Genomic DNA, 21,988 nt, shown 5'->3' with positions numbered 1-21,988 from the left:
AGTGTAATATGAACGCGTTGCTCAGATTCCACCTAAACTGCTGCGAGCAACTGTTTATCACATCGTTTTATGGATGCAGCATCTCGTCGGCCTCTCCAGTGCTCACATTCATTGAACAAATCCTGTAGTAATCGGTTAATAATAACATCATCAGCATAACGCCTTCCTCGCTTTTTTGACCTTTTCTGTCCACATTCCGTTCCTCAGCCATTACACGTGGAAATAGTTCCGTACGCCTTGCACCTTGTGCCAAAATCGGAACTATTTTTATCCACGTTAATCGGTTCTGTATTAACACATTAGAATATCTATCAAGTTTCGCTGCCATACAGCCCACACTGTGAGTAGCTGCATTTTATTTACAGTCACTCGGTACATATTTTTGTAGAGCTTGGTCGGCGGCTATTTGATGATCACAAATCATGAAGAAAGGAAGAATGGTGATCATGACAATAGGGGATCAATCATGAGCGTTGATATGCAGGACAACACCCAGAAACGTAAGCTTGCTTCCAGCAGGCGGGGATCCTCCTCCCCTCCCCCCCCCCCCCCCAAAAAATCACCAAAAAGGCAAAACCACTGTACTAAAAACTGATGTTAACAAATGATTATGATCATGAAATATTGTATATATTTTACTGTTATTTTTATTAAAATTCTGAGCATATGTAGCGCATTTCGTGGGGGAGAGAGACTGAAGAACTCTGACCCTCCTTCCCTCCGCATCTTTTCTTAACCCTGTATCCGTGCCTTGTGCCTGTCTTCCAAACAGCACTTGGTTGCTGTTATTGAAGCACGCAGTCGGGCAGAGGGAGATCCGATTACGTAAAAAGGATTGGCTGCCAAGAAAAGCTCGTTTACCTTGATTTGTCAGAAATGAATATTGATCTGACTGCGGCAAACACTCACTACTGTTGCGGAAAAGAAATCTCCGATCACAACCTTCTGTGTTCAGTCTATTGATTGTAACAGCAACGCCACAGCCACTTTGTACACTTTTACGCAAACAAATGAAGCTAAGTAAACAGCCGCCGTGTCAGATGCAGTCTCACCTCAACAAAGTGCTATGAGGCATCCTTCTCTGCTATTAGGAATAAATAAGGTGCATGCAATATCTGTACACTGTAAAGACTGTATTTGTTGCATTTTACTAAACTATATCGCTCTTTCTAGAAGAAAATACAGTGCCGTTATGAGGCGAGCCAAGAAGTCCGGTTTACTCGGTTAATGAACCGATTGGGCGATCGCAAATATGACCTTTGTTCGTGTAGTCTACAAGAGCGATAGTCGCTTGCTGCGTGCTGTCGTCACCACGTGTGGACCCGCCCCCTTCTTACGCGTACAGTCTTTTGTTTCTCCTGCTTACGTTGTCCTATTTGCTTTATTGCGCTCAGAGTTATCTTTTAATAACTTTCGTTCCTCACGCTTTTCCTTGCTGCCAGTGTACTAAATATTGAGAAAGTGTCTTTTACAATAAGAATGCTGAATTACATGTGTTTGTGTCCCCTCCTTTCAGGAAAATCTCTCCCGGGCTCATGCCGCCTGGCTCGCCCGGTATTTTCCGGCGGAAAACATCCAACTGCACAGGCCCGGACGGCTTAGGTCCGCATTTGGCCGCCAGAGCTTCCATCGGAGATATTCTCGCTCACAAAATGGCGACGACTGGTGCCGGCTCGACGACGCAAGGCTGGCCCAACTCTAAGGATGACTACGAACTGAAGGAAGTTATCGGTCAGTAAAATAACTGTCTATAACGTGACGGCGAAATCTGCCTGGTGTCGTTCAGCGTTTGTATTATTTGCAATATGAAGTTCGTGTGATCATTTGGAGTGTGTGTATACATTTTCTCTCTTTTTATTGGAAGTCGAATGAAGTTTGTACCGCAGCTTGCTATTTTACGTGGCCTTTGTTTTTCATTTTTTGTGGAGTAAGACTGTATGACTGCATCATGCAGTCCCTAGACAGTTGTTAGTTGAATGACAGTGCGAGAAAGAAGCGGAAAACGTGACGTACCGGGAGTGAAACCAGTGTTTTATTGAATGTTTTGTTAAAAGTAAGAGTTTTTAATGAAATGTTGTGAACTTGACATAGTTTTCTAACAGTTATTCTAAACACAGGTAATGCTCCTAAGATAACATTCTGCTGAACTGCAAAAAATGAATGTTTTTGTGGATTTTTTACGTCGTGGCATGACTGCAGTTGAATTCTGGGCGTTATGCTATGGTGTTCTTGTAACTTAAAGGCAATGGAGACGTAACATATTAGTAGACGAACAGTTGGGTGGTTAACTTATAATAAAATACTGTTTCTGTTTAGGTGATAGTGCACAGTAAATTTTGCACGTAATGACATATGACAGCCTTTGACATTTAGACTCCGTGTATTTCACTCGTTTCTTCTTCCCTTCGTACAGTCACACTTATCTTGTAGATAGTTGTTTCCATCCCGGAGTGTTTTATCATACTTTTACCTCGAATAAAGAAAAATAATGGCGATTTTTGCAGACTAGTGTACAAAACATGTCGCAAACTTCACAATATAAACGACTAATGTCAATAGTTAGTTACTTAATGTTAAAATCACTATAAATATGAATATTTCTGCAGAATATGTGCCAACGTATTGAAGTTCTACTTTTATTTCTAGGTGTCGGAGCAACAGCAGTTGTTCACGGCGCTTTTTGCAAACCACGGCAAGAAAAATGTGCCATCAAACGAATAAATCTGGAAAAATGGAACACGAGCATGGACGAATTGCTGGTAATTATTTAAGATAGAGCAAGACTTGTTCTCTCCAGCCCATCGCCCTTCCCAGACCTCACTGTAACACTTTTTCGAACATTTTTACAAGTAGGAAGTAGTAAGATTTTTTTGCAATTGTTTTTCAGTGTGTTGATACTTGCACATTAATGAAACGTTTCAGGTACGTAACAGCAATATTGTAGCTTCAGTATGTTTGTGAAACAAAACACACATTTTAACTAAATCTTCAGCAGAAAGTTTCCCATTTATTTTGGGGAAAAACAGGAAAAGAAAATGAGCAATATGGTGTGAAGAATCACTGCTGTTACATTGGAAGAACTAGCTTTGAAGTACTATATGAAATAAGGATGTCCATGGTGGATTTGACAGCAAGTTTTGTCCAAGGTGCTTATGTGACTAGATAATGTGTTGCCTGTGAGAAAGTGTATTTTATTTTTTTCTATCTTGAAGCACTTACAGTGAATCTTTCATCTTTGTATTATAAACTGTTATAATAAATGTTACTGGAATAGTTGCCCTACCTTAAAATTTCTGAAATAGATAAAGAGGAGTAAATGTTACGGATGTGATCAGAGATTCACTGTAAGAGAAATTTGCATGTTAGCTGTAAGCAGATTGATGATTTCACCTGGCATTGATTGTTGTCCAGATTGAGTTACTGTCCACAGGCATAATTTCAAAGTGGTGAGGCTTTTTTCCTTGTTTGATAACTTTGATTTTTTTTTCTTTTAATTAAGTAAATAAAGCCTTTTATGTGTGCCGTTTGAAAATCCTGTCTAGCATATGTATTACTTAAAATGATAGATGGCTAGAGGCTGTTAACATAAGATTTTGTTGAAAGGGAATATGCCAAGCCTTTTTCAGCAAAGAAAAATGCGGAACATATATTTCTTATATTGTTACCACGACGTATTAAAATTGTTTTTGGAGAATAGTATTCATTTCTGTCTCTTTACTTGCTTTTAGAAATCTTGTTATAAAATTACTAATGTTCCTTTCAGTGTTTAATTGCATCAAGTGTCATGCATGAGCCATTAAGTGGGATTCTATGTCAGGATATGTATATTAAGACTGTTGGTAATTAATATTATACTTTGCTCACAACCACAGGAGATGAGTGATCTGCATCCATGGTTTCATTGCTGAACACACTGCTATTGAGACAGATTTTAAGGGAAAATGTCTTATTTACAATAATTGCTCTCTGTGATCGTGAAAAAAAGTAAATTATTTATAGTATATTTTATGAAGAGGGTGCTCACAGCTCATAAATATTTAAAGAATGGCATAGCATTATTTATTCAAAATATGCAAATTATCTTTTGATACATGATCTGTGCATTTGGAACAGATTGGTAAATAATTGTTGAATTAGCAGCTCATTATGGTGAATTAGACATTCTTTAAATGTTTGTTTATATTTCATTCATTGTTGGACAGTGGCATTATGAGAAAAGTGTCTGCAATGCATTAAGAATTTTTATTGTTTTTACTGCCTAATTGAGTGTGTTATGAGAGAGACCGTTTTGTCCTCCATGAAACTGTTTGTGAGGTAACAAGCAGCTGATGGTTAGTTTTAAAGGTACACTTTGTGTTAACAAATAGCAAGTGTATTGCTGATTGTATTTCACTTCAACTTTGTTAGTTCTCAAAACAATAGACTGATAGCAATTTGTGGACCGACAGTGTGGTTCCCTTTTCATTCTACTAACATTACCTACATCACTAGTGGTTGTAAGACCCATTTGGGCAGTATCTGCTTTGTAATTAGCTTGTTTTTACACATTTATCCTATTCTAAATATTTTTCCTCATCTCCTATCATTGACTCGGAGTTCAGCCATCTTATTAAATTGTGGAATCATATCTGATCAATTCTATATATCAGTGTGTTGATGTTTGGTCTGCTTATACTGCACCAGCTCTGTATTTACCCATGAGCAATGGGAATGCCGATTCTCATTACCATTGAAATGTAGTGACTAGAGAAATTGGGCTATAAAGGTATACCATTTCTGAAAACAGCAGTATTGGCTGGAAGATCAGTATATCATATGAAAACACAACTTGTCACTTTTTGCAGACGATTGCTGGGAGCAAAAGTCCTCTGTCTGAAATGTTACTACTATGAATTACAAATAAATATGACAAGGTTTACAATTTCAAGTGGACAGACTTACAGAATATGAGCTAAAGCACTTCTTAATCAAACAATAATGAAATAAACTTTCACTAGACCACTCTGTTGCCACGGATAGATGTTACCGCACAGTAATGACCCACTCGAAGCAATAAACAGTGCAGTTGCATCAGATCCCAGATGACTGCCTATTTGATTACTAATTATATCATAGACAATAGCTTGCTGTGTGTGTTGTTTTACGGCTGATCACTTGGACATACAAGAACACAGTCTATCATTGTTAGCTGAAGCAAAAATAAAGTAATAGCTATGGGCCCACAATTCCAAAAAAACAATGGAATGGGGCAGAACAATTTTTTTTGTCACACTTTCTATGTAGGTGCATCTGCTCAAGGTTTAAATAATTTTTTTAAACTGTTACTGTGGCTGGTTACTGTTTTATAATTTAAAATCTTAAAATTGTGCTACATCCACAGTTCTCGCGTCAATTTCTACTAGATAGTGTACAAAGTTATTGTGAGTCACCAACCGAACGGTAGGTTAGCTGCAGTTCATTTAAGCTTAACTGCTGTATCTGACATTGAGAATGATCCATATTCATAATCATGTCTAAGCCATCCTTTGTGTCTTTTATTCCATCGTACCTTAAACTAAAATTTTTAGCAGTTACTCATGTTGCAGTACGTGTCGAACCATTTTATATTTTTGATTAATTATGTTATGGGTCGACAGAAGCGTCCGATCCCACGTGTCGGCTTTGACCCGTGACGTAAGGGTGTTGTCGTGTGTGACGTCATGACGGCGCGGAGTTTGGTTTGAGTGTGGCTGTCTCCAGTTCTGTTTCATCTTATTTTATTTACTTTTCTGATCTGTTCGTTCTATCTCGTGAGATTTTTTAAATTTAAAAACACTTATTACTTATTTTAATTATCTGTTTCCTCGAATATCTGTTTTAGTTTATTATATTTATCTTTCTGATCTGTTCGTTCTATCCCATGAGATTTTTTTTTTTAAAAAAGACAAAAAACACTAATCAGCTACTGAAGCATCTTTATCTTCTATGGGTTGCAGGAGTTACGACCCCTGGGGAGGTGGGTGGGTATTCATGCATGGCTGTCTTCACTTACACGTTGTAGCTACGCTAGGCGTCTAAATTTGTTTATATTTAGTTTGCCCCCCCCCCACCCCCACCCAAAACACCCCATTTCCTGCGCGTGTCCCGTTAGTGTCATTAGGCTTCTTGTGGAAAGTGTGTGTGTGTTTTTTGTTTCCGCCATATTTGTGACGTCATGGGTCAAAGCAGACAGGTGGGATCGGACGCTTCCGTATTTCCTATGTTGTTTATTTTACATTTTTTTCTGATTATGCAAAGGGCTGTCAGATGAGCTGCACTTGTTCAAAGATGAGGCAATGTTGACAAGAAGTTTCTATGTGGAGAAAGGTGGTAGCCAACGAAAGGAAAGTGTGTGTTACCCAGTCAGCAGCTGTTGACTAGATAAATCTTTATATGGCAAATATACTAATTAATCATATTTTGTGGATGGCCTTTCCTTCACATTCTGCTTTTGACACTGAAATGTTATTAATCATTTCATCTGGAATACGAATCTCGGTTGGAGTATTAATGACTTTATCTGCATAGTGGTGACACTAATTGGTAGTGTAGCCTGAGGTCTATGTTAGGTTAGCTTCATTTCACTTTTCATAATTTTTAGTTTAGTTGCGGTACGAGTCCTGCTGTATACACTCCAGTAACAGAAATAGTGACGGACTGTTAAATTATTACATGATGTGTGTGTGTGTGTGTGTGTGTGTGTGTGTGTGTGTGTGTGTGTGTGTGTGTGTGTGTGTGTGTGCCAAGTGTTTTTCTCCAAAATTTGTTTGATAGTACTCTAGCACCTAGTGTGTTAAGGTTGTTGGCACTTTAAATACTTAACATGTCTCGTGCAATCGAAACAAAAATGTATTCAAAAATGTGTGAGAATTTCTAAGGGACCAAACTGCTTAGGTCATCGGTCCCTAACGTATGGTTACGTCAATGGCTACCCAAATAGCTCTTCTGTCATCATAACTTTCCACTCCCGCTTGTGACCGGCATTACTGACACACAATTAGAGGTTGGAGCTTGGATAGTCCCTTGTAAAGTTTAATCTTTTATCTCTTATTGCTTGCTTGATCAGTCCTGTAGTTCTGCAGCAGTCACCTGTGACATCACATTCCAAAGGCTTGCAACTTACTCCATTTCTGTCTTCCCAGTTGTCTGTCTGCTTCTGTTGTCCTTCTCAAATGCTAGCACCATTGTGTTGCTTTGCAGTAATTTTCCTACTATTTGTTTCTTAAAATCATTATTATTCTGTTGTGGTACACACAGCCCTACAGCATACACTCCCTGCCACCTGCCTATTACATGTGATACGATTGTTGCTCTTATTTTTGCCTCTTATGTTGTGGATTTAACAATAGTAATACCAGTGCATTTTTCATAAAGCCTGTTACTAGGAGAGGCGGAGTACTTTATGCCACCCAAAAAAACTTTTTAAAAAATCATTAATTATTGTTGAAGTATATGAAAATGTGCTTTTTGAAGAGGTACCCACATGTAAGTATGGTACAGAACCTGAAAATACCTTTTAGGGCACTTTTGGCAAGCAGTCCAATGCCCCTTCAACAATGTGTGCTGGCAACATTTACAACCAGACATTACAAAAATACTGATTTTGTTCATTGTTGTTGACTTTTACTCTCAAAACAGTTTTTAGAGAGATTGTGTAACTAAAGCCTTCACCCTGGAAGTACTGAATGTGACATAATTGAGGAAGTGACATGGAGGGGAATAGGAATTGGATAAATCCTGGAACTTGGCAGTTTTTGTTTAGGATGTGTAGAATGGAGGAAAGTTGTTTGTCTTTGCTGAAATAAGATATGTGGCTTGTGATTATATTTGTCATGTTTGTTTTGGACGTGTGGTGATAGTTTTGTAGATTACAAAAGTTTGATCTGAGTAGAGTGAAGAGAGAAACCTCCCATCTCATCGTTACTTGGTATAATGGAATGTGTAACAGTGATAACACTTTTCTTGGAAATACTATGTCTTCTGTCATAAAATTCCTCTCCCTCTCCCCCCTCCCTCTCCCCCCTCCCTCTCCCCCCTCCCTCTCCCCCCTCCCTCTCCCCCCTCCCTCTCCCCCCTCCCTCTCCCCACTCCCTCTCCCCCCCCTCCCTCCCGGTCCCCCCCTCCCTCCCGGTCCCCACCCCCTTGTGACAACTTCAACTCAAAGCAGCACTTGCACCCTATGTCCTCAATTGCTTGATGGATTTATAAGGTGCGCCCACATGAAAAGCAGATTCAGTTATATGTAAGGAAATTTTAATAACAATATTGTGATTACAGTTGGTGTGGGGCTGTAAAACTACACATGGGAAGGGAGTGGATTGGTTCAGTGTAGAAAGTCATGGGATAGTAACAGATCCAGTTTTCCACAGTGCCGTGCACTTCCTTGTCACTGTTGAACCTGTTACCTTTTAAAGATTATTTTAAGGGGCAGAAGATATTAGTCATGTGGGGAGAGAGATCGGGGATGTAAGAACATCCCATTAAAATTTTTGAAGGTCTTCTTGGCTACATGTGGCTTTGTGCTGTTCTGGAGAAGTGCTGTCCCATTTAAGGCTTGTTCTTTATGGTCTGTCCAATGTTAATTTTTGGGGGGGGGGGGATGGTTGAGCTAAGGTTATTAGTCATGTGGGGAGAGATCATAAAGCGTTTACTGCATCGATAATTTCGGCCGTAAATAGAAATATTAAAAAAGGTCGGAAGATTTTTCTGTTTAGCAAAAGTGACAAAAAGCAGATTTCAGAGTACCTGACGGCTCAACCCAAAAGTTTTGTCTCAAGTACAGATAGTGTTGAGGATCAGTGGACAAAGTTCAAAACCATCGTACAATATGCGTTAGATGAGCATGTGCGAAGCAAGATCATAAGAGATGGAAAAGAGCCACCGTGGTACAACAACAGAGTAAAAAACTGCTGCGGAAGCAAAGGGAACTTCACAGCAAACATAAACATAACCAAAGCCTTGCAGACAAACAAAAATTACGCTAAGCGAAATGTAGTGTGAGGAGGGCTATGCGAGAGGCGTTCAATGAATTCGAAAGTTAAATTCTGTGTACTGACTTTGCATAAAATCCTAAGAAATTTTGGTCTTATGTCAAAGCCGTACGTAGATCAAAACAAAATTCCCAGACACTCTGTGACCGAAATGGTACTGAAACAGAGGATGACAAACTAAAGGCCGAAATACTAAATGTCTTATTTTCCAAAGCTTTTTCAGAGAGGAAGACTGCACTGTAGTTCCTTCTCTAGATTGTCGCACAGATGACAAAATTGTAGATATCGAAATAGACGACAGAGGGATAGAGAAACAATTAAAATCGCTCAAAAGAGGAAAGACCACTGGACCTGGTGGGATACCAGTTCGATTTTACACAGAGTATGTGAAGGAACTTGGTCCCCTTGTTGCAGCGGTGTACCGTAGGTCTCTAGAAGAGCGTAGCGTTCCAAAGGATTGGAAAAGGGCACAGGTCACCCCCGTTTTGAAGAAGGGACGTCGAACAGATGTGCAGAACTGTAGACCAATATCTGTATATCGATCAGTTGTAGAATTTTGGAACACGTATTGTGTTACAGTATAATGACTTTTCTGGAGACTAAAAATCTACTGTGTAGGAATCAGCAGGGGTTTCGAAAAAGACGGTCGTGTGAAACCCAGCTCGCGCTATTCCTCCACGAGACTCAGAGGGCCATAGACACGGGTTCCCAGGTAGATGCCGTGTTTCTTGACTTACACAAGGCGTTCGATACAGTTCCCCACAGTCGTTTAATGAACAAAGTGAGAGCATATGGACTATCAGACCAATTGTGTGATTGGATTGAAGAGTTCCTAGATAACAGAACGCAGCATGTCATTCTCAGTGGAGAGAAGTCTTCCGAAGTAAGAGTGATTTCAGGTGTGCCGCAAGGGAGTGTCGTAGGACCGTTGCTATTCACAATATACATAAATGACCTTGTGGATGACATTGGAAGTTCACTGAGGCTTTTTGCGGATGATGCTGTGGTATATCGAGCGGTTGTAACAATGGAACATTGTACTTAAATGCAGGAGGATCTGCAGCGAATTGACGCATGGTGCAGGAAATGGCAATTGAATCTCAATGTAGACAAGTGTAATGTGCTGTGAATTCATAGAAAGAAAGGTCCCTTATCATTTAGCTACAATATAGCAGGTCAGCAACTGGAAGCAGTTAATTCCATAAATTATCTGTGAGTAGGCATTAGGAGTGATTTAAACTGGAATGATCATATAAAGTTGATCATTGGTAAAGGAGATGCCAGACTGAGATTCATTGGAAGAATCCTAAGGAAATGCAATCCGAAAACAAAGGAAGTAGGATACAGTACGCTTGTTCGCCCACTGTTTGAATACTGCTCAGCAGTGTGGGATCCGTACCAGATAGGGTTGATAGAGATAGAGAAGATCCAACGGAGAGCAGCACGCTTTGTTATAGGAAGTTGAAGTTTTGAGAACATACCTTCACCGAGGAGTCAAGCAGTATATTGCTCCCTCCTACGTATATCTCGCGAAGAGACCATAAGGATAAAATCGGAGAGATTAGAGCCCACACAGAGGCATACCGACAATCCTTCTTTCCGCGAACAATACGAGACTGGAATAGAATGGAGTGCTGATAGAGGTACTCAAGGTACCCTCCGCCACACACAGTCAGGTGGCTCGCGGAGTATGGATGTGGATGTAGATGTAGAAGGTGCTGCTGCTCCTCCTTGTTCATCCGTTTGTAGGCAATGTCAAAGTGGTGACAGCACATTTCATCTTGTGCCACAGTCTGAGTAATGAAATCTGTTCCTTGGTCTGCATATCTCAACAGATGGGTCAAGCAAACATCCATTCTTGCTGCCTTCTGATTCTGTGATATATGCTTGGGCACAAATGTGCACAAACTTTGCTACAACAAAGCTACTCATCGGTTACGTGATACACAACTCGGCGACATCAGGAAGTAATTTCACCTTGGTTTTGTCACATGTTGAAGACTCTCACCACAGCACTCCTCGAACACCTAACAAGTCGTGGAGTTTCGGAGATGCTTATGCTGAGCCTTTGGGGCATCACAGTCTGTCCTCGATCAAACTCGGATTGCGTGCCTTCCCCATTCTACACGCGGACAATCCGCCCGCTGATACTTCATCCACTGCGCAACTGTCTGATTAACAGTTATTCCTTGCCAGGTGACACTGCTGTCACCTGGACAGATTTATATGGAAAGGTCAGTGGTGATAATGTTTTGGCTGATCGGTGTGCATCAGTTTGAAGAAAGGCTGAAAATGTAATTGATACTAGTGGCAAGTGTACACAGCATTATTTCTCATGGAATGTGAAAACTATATCACCTTCAACCGCAAAACTAGTGACTGCTGCCCATCTGTCTTTTCCTCTCCCTCAGTTTCATGTCCAGGTTGAGTGTTATTGATACATTTTATTCATTGTGGAAATGCAGGTTTGGCCAGCAGTTTTCAGCTCTTGCAATTCATTTTTGTTCCGTGTAAACACACTCCTACATTTGGGTCGCAGATGACTTCTCAGGTTGCTTCTTGCTTTTTTGCTTTTTTTAAGTGTTGGTTAATGTTGGAGAAAAGAGGTGTGTGTGTGTGTGTGTGTGTGTGTGTGTGTGTGTGTGTGTGTAAGGGGAGGGGCACGAATTGTCAAGGAAGCTGTGCATTTCCATTTTGTAATTTCTTTCTTTCTTTTGTTGTTCTTCTTCTTCTTTTTTTTCTTTTAAATCTTCATTAGATGGAAACTGATACAAAACTGCTGACTTTTCTGAGTTAGTGAAATTAAACTGATTGCTAACAACCTTATTTCCTTTGCAGCTGGCTTGTAAATTGCTATACTCACTTGATCTTTTAGTGGCAAAGACTTTTGTACACAATCTTTGGAGTGTGGTGAAACATCCTCTAATTGGGCACAGAAAAAGTAATGTGTGTTTACTCATACTAGAGCTTTTGTAGTCAAACCTTTCACCGACAATCCCTTTGAAATTTTTTTTCCACAAGACATTCGATCTAAGTTGATTTAATAAAGAAGTTTGTTTGTGTTAATTTGCGTGGATCTTTTAAACATCTCTTCTTGACCAATCACTTGTTTCTTTTTAGTTCACTGACATCCAGAAGTAAATCACATTTTCTATGTACTAAGGATAATACCAATATACTTCAATTTCAATGCACCTTGGTGACTAAACTAGAACATTTGTGATTTGTAGACACAGTTTGTGTATATAACTGACACTCGAGGTAACTAATATTGGATCAGGGCAACAAAATCAGTTGGCCCTAATGTGTAATAAGACAGTGAAAAAAAGTTTTTGAAATGTTAGTTGGATTTCTTGGGAGTTGTCACAGGGTCTTTAAAGAAAGTGTCACATAATCCCACAGGGGGTAGTGTTGTTCCAAGTTCCTATGTCTGGAAGCAAATGCCTGTTCAGATATGGAGCCAACATGTCCTCTCATTCCGATCTGTCTTGTTACGCAGGAGGAGGCAGGCAGGCTGGTTTTCAAAGATCCTGACACATACACTAGACCTTTGCTACAAATTGCACTCTTTCAAATACTTCTGTCTGTATTCGAATAGTGCCACACTCTTGTGTAACGTCTGAACATTGTTAGTGGGTTGGGCATCCATCATTGCCTTTAAATGTCTCTGTTACCAGAAATCCAATGGATTCAGGTCTTGTGAATGGGAGGACCTGGCTGCTGGACCTCTTCGACCAAAGTCTTGTCCCCGCAACATTGCGGTGAGGTACTGGTGCACCAACCACAGGAATGGGGTGGTGCTCTGTCACGGATAAAGCACAATAGTGTCCTTCCTGCAAGGTAATGTTCCTATGTAGCTCAGGCAATTCATCGCGCAGAAATCGGCGGCACTTAGCACCTCTTAACCTGTTTGGTAATGAGTTATTCGGTGCCAGATGGTCTAGACTCTAGAGGTTCCCGCACAACCGTAGCGGATTTTGATGAAATTTTGTATGAATGATTGCACGTGTTCCCAATGAACATCACAACTGTTAATTCAATACTTCCAGAGATATAGTCATTTGTTTGATCTTGTAGTGCAACTCTTGACAGTGCACCTGTGAGTTTTCAGCAGTTTTGAGACATCTCATCTCTGGCAGTATTTTCTTGAACGAAACAAAAACTAGGCCATCTTATACAACTTTCTGCACTTTCTTTAGTGAAACAATAAAAAGTTTTCGATGGTTATTTGTGTAAGAATAATTTAATCCAAAGTTGGCCAGAAGAATAGATACCCAAAAAAAAAGTGAAGTTTCACTTTTTATTTCTCTGAAAGTAACACGAGAAACCTTGCACCTAAAACTTTCATATGCAGGGTCTTGGAATGTAAAATTTCATTCTCCTATGGCGTTCTAATAGTTTGCAAATTCTGGGCAAAGTTGACGATTTTTCTCAAAATGTCAAAAATGGCTGTTTTTGGCACACTTTTACAAAAAGTGTTCTGCAAACTTATTTTCATTAGAAAGACCATATTCTAAACCATCTGAAATCCATATTTGGTTTTTTAATGCGAATGTGTAAGGCCCTAAAAAGTCAGTGTGGAGGTGCATTGAAAATAGGCCCATATTCTGCTGTCAGTCAAATTAAATCTCACATCTTTTATTATGTTCTACAATTGTTTAGCATTCTGTGGGAAAGGCAGTATCAAGTCTTGATGACTGGGAAGTGAGATAGTCTGAATAACTTGAAACACTTCAAAAAAGTGTGTGTTTTGTCACGACTCGCCATTACATTTACCTGTTTCTCTGCTGTAACTGCAGAATAAAACTTGTTTTAAACTTCACAGCTTAACTGTGCATTAACAGGGCAGTAAAATTATTGCAAAACAACTGCAGCACTCATCGTATAAATAGGCTGTGGGTTTTACACCACTGTCAAATTGTATAAATTTATCACATTGTGTACATTTTGAAGAAGATCACAGCAGTCTTCCTGACATTTTTTGGAATTGATTAATGTTACAGAGAATTATTAGTATATGTCTTTAATGGATAATGCTATTGATCTGCTAGTTTAATCCTGGTTTAAGTATAGCATATTTTGTGTCAGCGTTATTTGCCATTAATGTGGAATGTCGGTGTACACACGAAAAATTGTATAAGTGTGTTGGTTTCATCTGTGGTGGCTTAACCACTGCTAGTTCCTTTTAAAGTGAGGAAAAGAGGTTCCCATCACGATAGGGGCCATGCCTGATATCTGTGCAGCAGCATCAGCATGGGTGAGTTTCTTATCACAGATTCTCAACCTGATAAGGGTTTCCTTACACAGGATCCCAAGCTGATGATCCATTTCTAGAAGTGTCAGAGGCCAAAGCTAGAAATCTCTTTTAGGATCCTGAGCTTATATTTACTTCAAGCTAATTGAATTTTTAACAGGTTTCATTGATTTGCTGTAGTGTGTCACTAGGAAAACTACTGATGGCCAAGAGATATCACTGTTGGGATTGTTTAGGAAGAAATTTTGGCAAGACACAATCCAAAAAAATACTTTTCAAATGTTTTTACATCAAATTACCAATTACCAGAGCTACAAGAAAGAGAACTATTCTTTTTATTGTGTTCCTTACTCCATTTCACTTTCTATAAAAAGAATGCTGCAGAGACATAAAAAAAGGGGGAGGGAGACAGTTTTTCTGAGTCAAGCTCATTTCCTAGTCATTGGGACTTCTTATATTATGTACCATAGAGAGCACTAAACAATTGTAGAACATAATAAAAAAGTCAGATTTAATTAGAGTATCAGTTGAATATGGCCCCATTTTCAGTGTGTCTCCACCTTCTCGTACTCTTTTAGTGCCATATATGCTCCATTGCAAAAATAAATATAGTTCCTTAGGTAGTGTAGAATATAGTATTTCTAATGAAAATGGTTCAGTAGAATGTGTAGAAGACACTTTTGCAAATGTGGGCCAAAAATAGCAATTTTTGGGGTTTTTAGAAAAATTGCCGACTTTGCCCTCAATTTGTAAACTACTGAAAATCAGTAGGAAAATGAAATTTTGTTTTGTAAGACTTTTTGTACTGGTAAGTTATTAGTGCAAAGCTTAATGTTTATCTTGCTGTTACTTTTGGAGATATAAATAGCTAAACTTTTTTTAGAGTTTCTTTTTTTTTTTTGCCAACTTTGCTTCAAATTATCTGTATGCAGACCTCTCAGAAATCTTTTTTCTTTATTATTATTATTATTATTATTATTATTATTATTATTATTATTATTATTCATGTAAGAGAGGGTTAAAAGGTGCAGAAGAGTGCCTAGTTTTGTTTCATTCGAAAAAATATTGCTGGAGGTGTTGCACGTCAGCTGCTGAAAACTTGCGGGTGCATAATTGGTAGCTGTTCTATGGGGTCACTTGATTATATCCTCACAAGCATTAGATTGCTGAAAATAAAACTTTACCAATGTTCATTAGGAATACGTGTGAATGTTCACGCAAATTTTCAGCAAAATCTATGACTCTCATCTGGAAACTATCTCTGAAATTGGACCACTTGGCACGGAATGGCCGTAAAGTGTAGGGCCCTACGAGTCGGTCAAGAGTTCCCGCACACACATTGATGCTGAAGTGATCCTGGTGCCCCACATCCACAATGACTTGAGAATTTACATCTGCCCACAGCAGCAGTCTTTCGATAATTTAGTAAACTGCCTCTTCTTGCGAACAGTAAGGTAGCCTGCTCACAGTCCGAACAGGCCTCGGAAGGTCCAACAGTGCCAACTGGCCGCTGTGTCACCCTCTCAGCCCAGGGGCAGTATTAGATGCGGATACGGAGGTGCACGTGGTCAGTACACCACTTTCCTGACCGTTGTCAGTTTTTGTGGCCAGAGCCGCTACTTCTCACTCGAGTAGCTCCTCAGTTTGACTCGTAAGGGCAAAGTGCGCCCCGCTTGCAACAGTGCTCGGCAGTCCAGACTGTTTGGCCCGGTTACGAATTGGACACTGCCGGTTCAGCCATTGCCATCTGCTGACGGCTGCGCCGGCGCCATTCTGCCCGTGTGGGCACTTGCTGACGGTCCGCCACATTTTAACGTCCTGTCCGGATTTTACTACACTGCGTCTTGATCTTGGCCTGCCGTGTACTCTCGATGCCATTTTAGCGGATGACCCAGGAGCAGCTGCTCGCGTTCTTCGTTTTATCAAATTGACCAACCTGTCTAAGGACATTTAATTATGCTGTTTTTTTTAATCCTATGCCTGTCGATCTTTTATCGTGTTTTCCCTTTTAGTTGCTGTTTTAAACTTGTGCCTCGCGGTGCATTCCTAACGTAGTCCGGGCGCTAATGACCATTGAAGTTGTGCGCCCTAAAACCACAAAAAAAAAGTCCAGACGGTCACTCGTCAGAGTGCTAGCCCAGCCCGACAGCGTTTAACTTCGGTGATTTGGCGGGAACCGGTGTCACCACTGCGGCAAGAGCGTTGGCTGCTCGGCTGACTGTTACGCTAATTATTTGTCACAAGTAAACGGCCTTTATCTGAGCAGATACTGATTTCTTGGCATGTAATTATAGGAACTTTTCTTCCAATTTTGTCCAGTACTACGTCTTGTAGAAATATGTAACTCTTCCTTTTAAACATCCTGTACGGTGTACGTATCTCGTAATGCCACTGTCAGTTTTAGTTTAGAGTGAAACTGCAGATTTTTTTGACATTAAGTGCTCGCATAACCTGTGGAGAGTGGTACTGAGGTGCGGTGGCGCGCGTGCCCTCAGAAGGAGATCCAGGCGATGTCGTCGTGCAACCACGAGAACGTGGTGACGTACTACACGTCGTTCGTGGTGCGCGAGGAGCTGTGGCTGGTGCTGCGTCTGCTGGAGGGAGGCTCGCTGCTCGACATCATCAAGCACAAGATGCGCGTCGCAGACTGCCGCCACGGCGTCTTCGACGAGGCCACCATCGCCACGGTGCTGCGCGAGGTGCTCAAGGGGCTCGAGTACTTCCACAGCAATGGCCAGATACACAGGTAGTGTAGTGTAATGTGGTTAATGGCTAAAGTGTACTCAGTGTCTGTGGCTAGTGGGTTCGTTGGCGTCAGTCGTGGCAAATCGGGTGGTACAAAGTGTCCCACATAAAACCGGTATGTCTGTTGCTCAAGTTTCGAGTAACCGTGAACTGAGTAAAAAAAGAGTATGTAATAGTAATGTTGAAAAACATGTAGGTACCTATTTATAAGAGATAGTGGAAGTGGTGGTGGTCACAGGCATCGCTGACTTTATGTAAAGACATTATCGGCATAACATTGTAATTCTGCAGGTGTGACGACAATAATTTCTCTAGTAATGTTCTGTTGTAAGGTCTTCTGTTGTGTGAGGATTGTCAGCACACATTAGTGTTCCCCATCAATAAAAATCAGTGCTAAGCCTGAGGACCTTGAGGGGTAAGAGGCCTGTGGCACTGTTGTTAGTTCGTGTGCCCAGATCAATCTGTGAACATGGTGTAGTCCTTGCTCCAGTGAGCAGTGACTAACAGAGCTAGTAGAATGTCACGTCGCATGTTCTGGGCAGCAATTGTATAGAAGTTGTGAGGCTGTCATGAGGAACGGTGCTGAAACTGTCAAACTGACTGACGGTGCATTCTGAGTAGAGCCGTGCATCCACATATATTGACGTTCGGCAGAGGATGTCCACTTGGCACTGCCTGTGTGTCATAAGGCTGGAGGAAAATACAGGGTGTCCCAGCTATCTTGTCCACCCAAAATATCTCTGGAACAATAACAGCTATTGGAAAAAGACTTTCACCGGTATCAATGTAGGTCTGGGGCCCATGAATGTACATATTTGGAAACATTCTAAAACGAAAGCATATGTGTTTTTTAATGCAAACTTATGTTTTTTAAATGTACCTCCTATATTTTTTCTTCAGCAATCCATAGCATAACAAAGCACATACACAATGGCGTTGATTGCATCGCAATATTCCCATTACATCCCGAGGTATTGAGACGTGAAGTTGACTCTTGAAACACCCGACATGCGCTGCCAGCGCACGTCCTGAGGCTCAGGCGTGAACCCCATGCTGCCCGTAATCGCAGCAGGATGGCAGCAGACCGTATTATTCGTCTCGGACCTCTTGATAAGTATGGAAGTGTGATTACGCATGTCAATCATATCGCGATTACGGTCAGCATGGGGTTCACGCCTGAGCCTCAGGACGTGCGCTACCAGCGCATGTCGGGGGTGAAAGTCGTTTTCCAATAGCTGTTATTGTTCCAGAGTTATTTTGGGTGGACAAGATAGCTGGGACACCCTGTATAGTCTGTGTTATGTGCGCCATCTACAGTGTGTGACCGTAACTGTATTTCACCTCTCAGGAGCATAGTGTTTTCGTGTCGTGCCCTCTCTGTGTGTGGCTGCATGTTGTATCTTCTGGCGGAAACAGCAGGTAAATTTGTTGTCGATATGGAGAGCGGGAAGAAAACGAGGTGTGCTGAAATTGGCCTGTCGTGTAGCTCGAGGCCTAGGTTGGTGTGGAATGCGACAGTTTGCTTGTGAGATGGCAAAGCTGCCAAATCTTAACTAAAAAATACAATAACTGTAATATATTGATGATGTGTAGCGTAGACAGAGATCAGTTTTTCGTTGCAGTAACCTACTTGTGTGCAATTTGAGTTCTTTGAAAATTCTGACTGGTCATCACACTCAAGTTATCGACAATGGCATACAATGCAATACCAGTGTATATTGTAAGTACATGTTTACTACGGGATGCTGCATATGTGTGATACGAGGGCATTTCGAAAAGTAAAGATACAATGGCTCGCAGTCCTTAAATAGAACATTTAGAAAACGTCAGTTACAACTTGTTAACTGGATTATTTGCTATTTTTCGACATAATCACCCCTGCTATCCAAACATTTAAGTCGGTGCACAAGCTTTTGTATCCCACAGACATAGAAGGTTGCCGCCTGTTGTCGGAACCACATTTGAACTTCATCTTTGATCTCTTAATCGTTGTGGAATGGTTTCCCACCAAAATGTGACTTCAGGTAACGGAAGACATGGAAGTTGGCGGGCGCAAGGTCCGGGCTGTATGGCGTATGGTCCAATACGTCCCATTTGAATTGTTTGAGTAGTGCTTTGGTTACGAGCGCTGTGTTAGGCCGAACGTTGTTATGAAGCAAGCTGACTCCACTTGTCAGCATTCCCCTGAGTTTGTTTCGAATTGCCCTTCAAAGACGTTTCAAAGTCTGGCAATATGCAGCAGCATTAATTGTCGTTCCAGGAGGCATAAATTCCATCAGAAGAATGCCTTGTCTGTCCCAAAAAACAGAAGCCATGATTTTCTTGGCTGAAATAGACGTTCTGCGTTTTTTGGCTTTTGGTGAATTCGCAATTCTTTCAATGTGAGACATCTATTAGCACAAATTGCTTCCTCCGTTCTCCGAAGAAGGGCATCAGAGATCACAGATGGCCAGCCTGTTCTTTGTTTGTCATGAACATCTGTCCTACCTTCAGAGAAATGACGACACCATTTCGTTACATTTTGTTGATTCGTAATGTTCCCATAAACAGAAACAATTTCTTTTGTGAATATCTGCTGGTCGTTGACCTTTTGCATGAAGAAAATGTATGACGGAGCGCACTTTGCATTGGGCGGGATTCTGAATCGGCGCAGCCATTTTAACACGACCTACTCCAACCAAAAGCAACGTTCAACTGCCGAACGACCGTGAGGAGAAAGCTAACGGTTCAAGGTTAACACCAGTGTTTCCAACTTGCTCATCAAAATTCTGCTGTTCCTCTGGCGTACGGTGTATCTTTACTTTCTGAAATACCCTCGTAGATAAGTCAAGTCTAGAGCTGGGGCATAGTTAGACAGCCTATCCAGTTCACTAAACCAGTCGGGTCAAGGAGGGACAAAAAAAATAGGTTGTGATGTATTTTTGAGTGCTGAAATTTAAACTGTTAGATACAATTTACGGTTATGGATTGAGGAACACTGTAACAGTGTCATATATTACTGAGTAAGAAACTGCAGCGATCACCCACCATTGTGTGGTACACATCTGTTTGTTAGCTTGATATGTCAAGCTAATGTAAAAACAAGTGTTATTGCACATTTTACAGTATATTCAACAGTCATCTGTCAGTGCTACACACACAGACAAGGCCATGTGCATAAGATGCTTTTTGATTGTAAACTTTTTGTTCTGACAAAACTTTGCATGATGTGCTACATTTTATTTGCTAACATGACAACTTGGCATGAGGTTCCAAGTCACAGTGAAAACATACTGTAACATAATTTTTGATGACTAGATGATGACAGCAAAGCCTGTTGAAACCAGTTGTCAAAAATAAGTATGTGAGTATTTATGCAAATTTGGTTGTAGAAATGTTAGTAGATAAAATGTAACACATTTTGCAAAGTTTTGTCAGAAATAAAAAATGAAAGATCGCTCATTCTCGTTTTTGACAGAGAAATTTCAACGAAATACGGTACATAAATAACCATGGAAAAAATTCTAATTTACATTTGAATTATTTAATTACCTAATTACTAATCTTGGACAGGTACTGAGAAAGTTGTTATAGACAGATATTTCATGAAGAAGGGGGGAAAAAAAAATTTAAGGTGATGTCACGTTCTAGACCATTCCAAACAGCACTTTTTTGTATAAAATAATGATGTCGTCCAACAGTATATGTTACATACAACAATAATGTTACCAATAACTATAATTGTGAACTAGTGAAACATCAAAACCTTGAATGTTGAAGTTAACAAGAACTACAAAAGGAAATGTATTCACGACCTGTGGATAGCGTTGTTGTGGCATGTCTAAGTTCAATTTAGTATTTCTTTTTCTGTCGCATTACAACGGCAGTGTTAATTTGTGGGTTTCCCCCTCAAATTTTTCATATTTTGGTACTGTACCAACCCTGATTGGAATGGTAGGCCATTAGATGTTTGATTGCGATGATAAATTTTGTCTCACTTTTACTGTCATTCATGTTTGTGGCATGCAACTAATGACGCTGCTGTATTCGTTCTCGTCGCCGATTTGATGCAGTCCGCCACGAATTCTTCTCGTGTGATAAACTCTTCATCTGGAATTAGTGCTTGCACCCTAAAGCCTCAGTTGCTTGCTGAATGTTTTGCCATCTCTGTCTTTCCCTTTGGTTTTTACCGTCTACAGCTCCCTCAAGTTCCATTGAGTTATTCCTCGATATCTTCCCAACACATCCTGTCCCTTCAAGTTGCTGTTTCAACATGTTCCTTATATTGCCAGTTCTGCACAGAACTACCAAATTTCTTATTTGAGCTTACAAGAAAATAATCAATTTTGTGTGACTTTCATATCTGTGACGTGCGTGGGCTTAAATTCGTGGGAATAGGGAATGAAAGAGTAAGCCTTACCAAACTAAAATGGTAGCTTTACTTTAAATTAAAAACAAAGCAATAACTAAAATGAAGCCAATTGTTTCAGAGAGCATTTATTTGTACATTTGTGGAATCAAAATCTGCCAAGTAACATTCAGTATCCTGTTGGTTGCCTCACCTCGTGTGTTGCAGCCCTCTTGGTATGCTGTACACAAGATGATGGAGGAGAACGTCCCTGTAGCTCGTCCCACTCTTATATGTGATCTTAGGTTTTCCTGGTGTATTTCTAACTTTCAGAATTCTTGAGTGCCCGCCCCAGATCACATTGTAACTTCTCCACGATATTTCAGTTAACAGCCTTGTTACCACATTCAGGCAGTTCCCCATGACTGCTGCTCACCTCTGATGAGCTCATGGCCGATAGGTGTGATCAGAGGGTAAAGGGAATTATTGTTTTTCTTAAAGAACCATTATTTATTCATCATCATCATGAAGAACATAAACTTTGCCCCCCTTCAAAGTAATCCTCCTCAGATCTAATGCACTTTTCCAATCTTGGAAGCACATCTGGAACTTGTGTTTTGTTGTTGTGTTCAGCTCCTTGTCAGTCTGTTACTT

At 40.4% G+C, this 21,988-nt stretch overlaps 1 protein-coding gene across 5 annotated transcripts in view; it reads left to right on the top strand.

Annotated features, from left to right (window-relative positions):
* Window positions 1–21,988, top strand: part of LOC124719941 (serine/threonine-protein kinase OSR1) — a 538,784-nt gene that overhangs the window by 418,427 nt on the left and 98,369 nt on the right. For 4 of the 5 annotated variants that reach the window (XM_047245139.1, XM_047245142.1, XM_047245140.1 and 1 more), the window contains 3 exons: window positions 1,517–1,731; window positions 2,647–2,759; window positions 16,758–17,008. In XM_047245139.1, the coding sequence (XP_047101095.1) occupies window positions 1,517–1,731; window positions 2,647–2,759; window positions 16,758–17,008 (579 nt within the window). The remainder of the gene's footprint in view (window positions 1–1,516; window positions 1,732–2,646; window positions 2,760–16,757; window positions 17,009–21,988) is intronic. The other variant, XM_047245141.1, reaches the window with a different exon arrangement.

The sequence above is a fragment of the Schistocerca piceifrons genome, chromosome 11, assembly GCF_021461385.2.
Source record: "Schistocerca piceifrons isolate TAMUIC-IGC-003096 chromosome 11, iqSchPice1.1, whole genome shotgun sequence".
Lineage (NCBI taxonomy): Eukaryota > Metazoa > Arthropoda > Insecta > Orthoptera > Acrididae > Schistocerca > Schistocerca piceifrons.
This window is presented reverse-complemented; position numbering and strand designations above follow the sequence as displayed.